General features: G+C 36.1%; 1 protein-coding gene across 1 annotated transcript; it reads right to left on the bottom strand.

Moving 5' to 3' along the window:
• Positions 1-3,976: 3,976 nt before the first annotated feature.
• LOC142178471 (uncharacterized) lies at positions 3,977-4,496 on the bottom strand. The gene has a single exon (XM_075248051.1). The coding sequence runs from the start codon at positions 4,431-4,433 to the stop codon at positions 4,068-4,070; it is 366 nt and encodes a 121-aa protein (XP_075104152.1). The 5' UTR covers positions 4,434-4,496; the 3' UTR covers positions 3,977-4,067.
• Between the last annotated feature and the right edge of the window lie 4,640 nt (positions 4,497-9,136).

Raw genomic sequence — 9,136 nt, 5'->3', positions numbered from 1 at the left:
AAAAATAATTGAAAACATTGTTTGTTTATGAAATATGATCATGTTTTGGGAATTTTTTTTAAAAAAATTTCAAGTTTTCAAAAACTAGTTTAGTGCAGTTTTTGGGTGAAAATTTTTCTTCTATTCACAAAACTTCAACTTATCTTCAAATAAAATACATGTCCAAACACAACTTCAACTTTCAAAAATTATTTTTCAATACAACTCCGATGGCACTCTCTAACTTTGTGTCAATTTAAATTCAACCTTCATGCATTCGTAAGAAGGAAAGAACTCAGAGGTGGAAACATCATTATTGCCATACAAGCTCACTGTTGCAGGGCGGATCAGTGCATTAGTTACGTGTTCTCATAAATTCAGTAATTTTTATTTAGATTTTATATTTGTATTAAAAAATACATTAAATGTATAAGAATATTTAGTTTATTAATCCAGTTATTATTATATATTGACTTGAGATTTTTATAGAAACCCATAAACTTAAAATTCTTGATCCGTTTCTGTACTGCTGCATTCACTTCTATATTTTGAACTCGAAACTCTATTTCCTTATTACATGCGGTATTACTTCTTAATTTATTATTGTAATGATCATCGGAGTGCAATATTCGCCTAGATCGTCTAAGAAATCCTTGCCAATATTGTCTTCTTCTTTTCTTTCACCTAGTGTTTAGTATCCGTCGGGGGCGGCTCAAGTATATGCGGGGCCTAAAGTCAAAGTTTAATATGAGACCTAAATTTTTAAAAGAAAGTCATACGATATGTTTTTATTTAAACTTTATTTTTCTAGCTATTTGAGATACAAAGTTGTTAATAATCCTTTTTATAATCAATTATCCCTAATAATTCATTTTCAATTGATAATATAGCTAATTCATTTAATATTTTTTGAGATATTATTAATTTTAGATAAGATTTTATCGAGCAATAGACGTATAGAACTATTGGAAGCTTAAATTTTTGGAGAAAGAAGGTGAGTAAGAATATTAAAGAGAAAGACAAAAAATATGTAGGAGTTTCTGAAATATGAAGAGATCGGGAAAAGAAAGATTGACTTCGACAAATTAAGAAAGGAGAGTAAAATTTTTACATTGTCTAATGATGGAGTAAGAAGTGAAAAATTGAAACTTTGAAAAAACTATTCATCTATCCATGTTTAAGTAAGTCAAATTATTACTTTACTTATGTATCTAAAGAGCTTTCTTTCCTTTTATATTAAAAACTCTACTTTTATATTAAAAGTAGTAAATATTATTCTTTAAATACCTATAAACCTGTTATTTTTTAAAAAAGGGCCTCCCAAATTTTGGGGGCCTAAGGCACAAGCCTTGTTACTCAACCCATTAGAGCCGACCCTAGTATTCGCTTTAGGATAAGATTAATTTGGATTCACACTGTGTAAGACTCAAGGGATCCCGGAGCACTTCCTACTGGTTTTTTTTACTTTTCTCACGGCTCGAACCTGAAATTCATGATTTGCCACAATTGTCTTCTTCTACGCAACTGCCGTCAGCCCTAAAACATCACTCATGCCAAGCCAGTTGGCAAAGTCGATAATGTACGGTCCCATATATCATGCGAAGCAGCTAAAATACTCACAACACAATAGAGCAAAAGAGCAAAATCTTGACAAAAAGTAAACTACTCATAATAGAGTGCTCCGCGTATAAATTAAGGAGGATAAATATAAGAACATAGACCAGTTCAACGAGAAACTTATACAACAAAGAACAGGAGAAAGATGTTACAACGATGTATGGTGCTGCCCTTTTATATGAAGAAACAACTGAAGCATCTGAATGGCTTTTTACTGTATGGCCGAGCTATGTAGATTTCCTAATATTTTCTCTCTCTCTTAGCGGTAGATCTTCCTATAATCAGTAAAGATTTTCACTGATACCATGATTTTCGGGGGTGTCTTGAGAGCAGATGTATTTTTGGCACGAAGAGGGAGAGATTATAGGAAGATCTACCGCCAAGAGAAAGAAAATATTATTTAGGAATGAATAAAAGAAGGAATTAAATACTTTAACTAAAGTTAAGGCTTTATTTTATTCAATTTAATCTCATTCTTTGATTTTTAACCATAACAAGTGTCTGCTATCCAAGTAGGAAGTTGGAGAAATGGAAAGACTAGTAAATGGAGGAGAGTTGGATCCATATAAAAGTGTACATTTATATAAACTTATACTTTTCAAATATTAGGATGGGGACTAGAGAGAAGAAACTGGAATGCATGGGGGGATCCACATAGAGAATTATGGTGCTCAAGCACCCATTGCTCGTAATATCAAACATATAATTTTATAGACAATTTCACATGAAATTGATATGTATTTAGGTGAGCGACCATTACTCAAATAAATAAGTGGGTGCTACTGGTTAATGAAATCTAAGTATGTTTTTTGCGTGATTCGGACTTCGATTCTTACGTAGTGCACTCTTTGACTTTCTTTTACGTCTGCCTTTTACATGGCTTTCCCTTTTGTTCTTAACTTTGCCATTTTTTCATTCTACAATTCATTTAGTTCTTCGTGGCACAATTTTTTTTAATTAACCACCACCAAATTGACAACCTATATTATCATTTGAAATGCTCACAATAATGATACCATTTAAGAAAATATCGATTTTCATATTTTTCATCATTCAATCTATATTTTATCAAGTATGAGTGGTTCGAAAATTTATTTGTATTGTCTAAAACGTATTCAGTCTGTCCATATCAATCTGACTTCTCCCATCATTTGCTAGTACTAATAAATAGTGAGCACCCATTACCTTAAAATGTTGGATCCGCCACAAACCGAATGTTATATAGTATTGATAATAAGTTGAAGGAAATTATGTTGAAGTCAAATTGGCATGGTTGGATTATTTAAGGAAAACTGTAATACTATGTATTCCTATTAGGATTTGGATAAAAACAATCATAGCAGAATTAATGTCAATTTTCATATAATATAATGTCTTACATTTTAAGTACTAAAAATCAAAAAAATGGGCCGAAAAATGGTCGATTTTTCAAAATATTTTATTTTATTTATTTATTTTTACGAAATCGACCAACTTCGGCTATTTTATTTTGGCGCAAAAATGCGGAAAACTATTTTAGCGTCCTGCAAATTTATTTTTTAAGAACCGACCAACTTTGGTCGGTATTTCATATAAAATAAATTCAAATTAATATTCAAAAACCGATTGAAATCCATCGGTTATTTCGGTCGATAATTTTATATTTTTAATAAAATCAACAAAAATCGATCGGTTATTTTCGTGCGAAATAAGTAATTAAAGAGTACAAATAAAATAAAAGGCGGTCTTAAACCAAAATGTACTAGTGATCTAGTTGCAGAATAGTATCCCACCACAGTACAGACCCCAGTTCGATTTCCAGACGATATATTTTTTAAATTTAATTGACCGACCGAAATCGGTGAGAAATTGCGACCGACTTCGATCACTATTTATTACAGACCAACTTATTTCGACAGATTAAAATTGGTTAGAAATCCATCGTTTTTTTCAGTTTTCCAACAGATTTCGGTCGGTATTCCTAGACGATTTTTCGCAGTTTTCTAGTTGTGTTTTTGCCATGAACGTGACCATAAATCACCATGTAATATACTCCCCCGTGATTTTATTTGAGAATATTCCTTACTAGTTTGTTAAAAAAATGACAGTATATAAATAAAATGTGAAACCATAAGTATTTTTCGGTTTTTTATTTATTAAGTTCAACTAATTTTTTTTTACATAACAACCGATTAACAAATTCTGCAGGTATAAGATTTTTGAATAAAAAAGAATGCGAAATAAAGTTATATGTATATTTTTTAACAAAGAACATTATAATCACACAAATACTGACATGTTTTGACCAGCAATACTATCATATATTTAAAAAATTATATATTTCAAAAGTATACATTTCTTTATTAAATTTTGATAATGCTACAGCTTAGAAAAGTAGAAATTAATCAGAAAGCAAAGATATTAATACAATTTCATTCAAGAAAAGAAATTTACACTGGACATAGAAGATCAATATTAAGAATATATATAATTCAAGTTGATTTATTCTCATTAGTATCACAAGGATCCATATTAAGATCAAAACCCTTATTTTCTTCAATACCTTTCCCTTTACAATCCTCATTATTATCACCGAGAAATTCGTCGGAACACTTTTGCTCGATGTCATACGTCATTTTCTGGACACCACTGCCGCTAGCTCCGTCAACTTTACTACTGAAGTATTTAACGGCAACTTGTATTCTCCGTAATATAGCAAAGAATTCTTCCACTTCCTCTTCAGCTACCTCCTCTGATATTAACTCCGTTTTCATCTCCTCTTTTAGCTTCTTCTTTGCAGTTTCTGAAACGTTAACATCGTTATTCTCTGGTTTTCTTTTTTCTCCTTCGTCTTCCATTGACGGATTATGTTGAAAACTGACTATTACTCTAAGTTTTTGCTTAAACGAAAAGAGAAAACTTTAGATGCTTAAGTAACGGAGCCGTGAGGATGAAGAGGTGACGGACGAATTCTTTTTGGTGATGTAATGATATGACGAAAATTATTCTATTGATGACGTGTTTGAATTTGGTGAAGGATAGCGAAGTGAATATAGAAGCACTAGTACTTTTTGAAAATTTTAAGTATATATTTAAGGATGAAAATAATGAAGTAAATTGAAGGTGAATAAGTGGGGTATGAAGTGTATGCAAAAAATAAAAGATTAAAATTTAAACTATAATAAAATATAATATGCAATATTTTTTTATTTATTTAAGTTTTGATGGACAAAATTATCTATACATGTGATGATGGAAAATTTCTAATAAATTACAAATAAGAATATTTCAACCATTTTTGTCTAAAACTTGTTTCAATGATTTTCCGTAGATGTTATCTTAAATTAATTCAGGTATGTCCGACTTGCAGTTGCATTAAAATTCAATTGAGTTGGATATGTCCGACTCTCGTATAATATGAGGTTCGATTTTATGTTTTCCTCCTTTATGTAATTATTTCTTAAAATTCAAATATACAAGGTAGGGACCACGAGAAGACAGGTGGTACGGGAAGAACGATTAAGATAATTATTTAGATGCATACGTGTGTTGCATTTGTAGGAACATCAACCGACGCTCCGATCCAATCTATTTTTGTGGGGGTCGTTCCATAGCGTTACGCAAAAGCAAGAGATTGAATATAGTTAATCATATTCATTGTTACTTCTCTAATCATATATATAAATTATATATTGATTATGTACATATAAAATATAAATTATGCACACATTATATTAGGCATGTTCATGGATCGGATCAGATCAGATCGGTTTTAGCACCTTTCAGATTATAATTTAGGATTTTGTAATTGCAATTCGAATCCAAACCAAATTAAACTCAGATCGGGTCGGATCTTGATTTTTAAATCGGATAAATATTTAGGATTTTTATTCGGATTGTACGCCTTATTAAGATGCTAAAATAAATAATTTTAATATGCTATCTCCTGCCATTTTGAGTAACAAAACTTATTCATTTCCATATCTTTTACTTTTACTATTGAAAGGAAAGCGAAGGCAAAAATAGTGAGAAATAACAAAGAAACCTTGAAATTTTTAAAAGAGCACCCCTCAATTTTATATGTGTTTACTCTTAAAATTGGATAACAATTAAACTTATAATATGGTTCTAAGGACACGTGATTTCACTTAATACCAATTGATAAATATGAGGATGGGTAATAGAAATTAACAATAAAGTAAAGCAAACCGGTGTTAGAATAGAACTCAGCCCTCAAGTTTGGATACCCTCGAACTGGTTAATGCCAGAACAATTAAAGTATAAAAAGCTAATGAACAATAGTATAAACGAGAAAGAGAATTATATTGCATTTTATATATGTCAATCGTGTCGTACAAATAATTAGAACCCCCTTTATATAGTAGTGGCATCCCACTTATGGTATGATTCTAATTACAGAAGAAAATACATGATTAGCTAATTAACCGTTGCTAATTTGATTCGTTCCGAGATTTACGCCATGATCCTCGATCAGTCACCGAGGTTTACGCCATGATCCTCGACCAGTCACGGATATCTCGCTTTTTCTGTTATTATGCTATCTTCGATCTTGCTCGATGTCTCTCTCATTTGGATTCGATCGCTACTAGCCTCGATCTCGACAGGCACCTAGGTTATGAACTCGGTACCTAGTCCTCGTGATTTAATTTGTTCCGTTACGAGGCTGTCCTTTGATGCAATCTTCCGGTCTCGGTCAAATAATAAAATCGGGGGCCCTCGTGACGTAACGACAAGAAACGAATTGAGCTTCCGATTTTTCTACCTCGACCTGTCATGACGTCATCCTCGTGACGAAAGTGACCGAAATGTCCCGTCTGTGCAGTTACTAAGGCATTAAATGCGCGTCAGTCGATGGTCGGATACCGCCAATTTTGAACCGTCGTTGTGAAATCTATAAATAGCTCCCCTCTTCACCATTTGAAACTTTTACTTTCAAATTTTCAATCTCCAAAACTTTTTACATCTTTAAAGTTCTTCATATACGATTTGCACTGCTAACCTCTTCTTAGAATACCAAATCTTATCATCTCCATCTATTTTTAACTTCAAATCTAAATGGCGAAAACGTCAAAAATTGTTCCTCAAAAGGAAAACATTTCTTCATCGCGGCCGGCCGGCGATAAAACACCATTGGAGCTGTGCCCTGAGAAGTGTGTTCCCGGGGGGTACGTCCTCACTTACGACTTTAAGACCGATAAAGCCTCATCGATTCTCGGTCGATGCGAGCTAGTGTCGAGGTATATATGCTCGATAATCGAAGGATACCTTAAGCAAGTAAAGAAAGACTACAACTGGGAGGACAAAGAGGTGGTGATCCCGATCCCCGAAGAGGACATCACCACCCATGTGGAAGGGTTTTAAGTGCTTACACTTACCCTTTCACCCTGGCCCCTCAACCCCATCGTAGTTGATTTTTGCCGTCAATATCAAATAACCCTAGGCCAAGTCCATCATTCATTTTGGCGAATTGTTATTCTACTCCGATTCTTTGTGAGCAAAGTCGAGAGGAAGACTTTCACCCTCGACCACCTCATCAGGTTGTACAGCTCTCGCCTATATCAAGGCGGGTTAATAAAACTCCAACACCGGGCTACCAAAGTGTTGTTCTCGAGCATAGACGAGGGCAAAGACAGAGGTTGGATGGGCCGGTTCATTTGAGTGAGGACTTTCGACCTAATCCCAGCCGAGAAGATGCCATTTTCCGATAAATGGAATATAAAGCGTAAGTACAATCCCACTGTTAGCTCTTATTTATTGTTTTGCTCCTTTGCTTCATCTTATCGATATCATTTTCCATGATGTAGCAGTCGCTTGGATGTCCGGTGCAATTCCTAACCTTAAGAGCTAGGTTTGGGACCTGTCCTCGACCTCTACATATGTCGAGCGCTTATGGCGCGATTTATCAAAGGGCCGATGGGAGGCCAAAACTCATGGTAAGCCCCTTTTTCACGCCTTTGATGATTTTGTTAAAGCATTTCTTACTTAATTTCCTTTCATAGAGGCCTTAGCAACGATGCTGTCATGAGGGCTTTATCTGGTGAGGAGGAGACTTCGATCCCGGCACCGAAACCGGCGAAGAAAAAAAGAGAGGAAAAAGACCTCGTAAGGGATGAAGACGAAGAAAAGGAATAAGACGACTTTGGGCTGGTGGCCAGAGTGGGAAAGAACACATAGACCCCAATAGTCACTGAATCGGTGAAGGTTGCAGAGACTACGTCTAGATATGAAGGGGTCTTGGGAAGAGACTTGGGCGAAGTTCCTGAGTCCTCGAGGATTGAAGATGCCTCCCACCATAATGAGCCAACTGTGGGTACGACTGTATGGGATAGTCTTGAGGCCCCTCGAGATGGAGAATACGCCCCAAGTAATCCATTTGGGGCAATAGAAATTGGAGGATCCCCACTGCTCCCCTCGTTTTCAGAGGAGATGATTCAAGAGGCTCGGGCCTTGAAGACCCTCTCCATCGAAGGAGCCCACAGAAGGGAGGACCCCTTCCATGATTACTTTACTGGGGTCGAAGATACTACCGGCCTGAGTGACTTGGAGGTCTCTAGTCTTTTCAACGAAGCATAGCAAGCTTTGAATCGGGTAAGCCTTAATTCCCCTTGTTGGTATTACCCTTGTGTTCATTTCTAACTTCTTTTCTTCTTTCTGCGTAGGCCTCAGTGCTTCATCTGGAAGCATTTTCTCGGTCTCTAGCTGAGCTAAGTCAGTACGAGGACGACATTAAAAGGATTGTCGAGGAGAGGAATGCCCTCAACCTTCTCGGTGGGCAAAAAGAAAAAGAGATCAAGGACCTCCGAGCCGAGTTGGCCACAGCTCACAAAGATCAGACATACTTGATCGAGCAAGTAATGAAAATCTTAAAAGCTCATGGGCTCGATTCGGGAATGGTGGCTAACATTTCACTCTCACAGTTGCAGCAGAAGGTCAAGAGGATCGAGTAGTTCCGAGAGGATATCAACATGATGAAGGCAAAGTCCTTAGGGTGGAAAAAAGGTATGGACCTCTTTGCTACAGAAATGGAGACTGCTCAAGTCCAATTATCATCGGTCGAAAGTCAGCGTCGAGGCATGAAGGAGAAGAGCTCGGCTCAGGGAAAGAAAATAGAGGAGCTCGTAGCTCGGCTGGCTTTCGAACTTGCAAAGGCCAAATCTGAAGCGGAAAAGGCTAAAGCCGAGGCAGATGCGACCGTGGCCGTCTACTGGGCCAGTCCAAGCGAGAGCAAACTCGAGCACATTGGATTGCGGAACCCGCCGAATGCCAATCTTGGCGGGAAACCCTCGAGGATATCCACGCTCGAGGTTTCGATCTTACCGACGAGATAATTAAGGCTAGAGAGCATGAAGCTGATGCTGGAGAGCTGGCCTCCGATGATGATGATGATGACGCCGAGAGCAAGAGTGGGCCCGAGAGCGAGGGGGACCTCGATGGAGAAAAAACTGCCCCCGGAGAAAATTAGGAACCTTAGGAATTTTCAATTTTGATCTTTTATGTAGGATCCTGATCGGACCTTGTAAATATTCTCAAATATATAAAG

This window comes from Nicotiana tabacum, chromosome 24 (assembly GCF_000715075.1).
Source record: "Nicotiana tabacum cultivar K326 chromosome 24, ASM71507v2, whole genome shotgun sequence".
Taxonomy (NCBI): domain Eukaryota; kingdom Viridiplantae; phylum Streptophyta; class Magnoliopsida; order Solanales; family Solanaceae; genus Nicotiana; species Nicotiana tabacum.
This window is presented reverse-complemented; position numbering and strand designations above follow the sequence as displayed.

What these genes read in the sequence shown, in the direction of transcription:
- LOC142178471 (XM_075248051.1), bottom strand. Translation starts at nt 4,433, where the DNA reads ATGGAAGACGAAGGAGAAAAAAGAAAACCAGAGAATAACGATGTTAAC.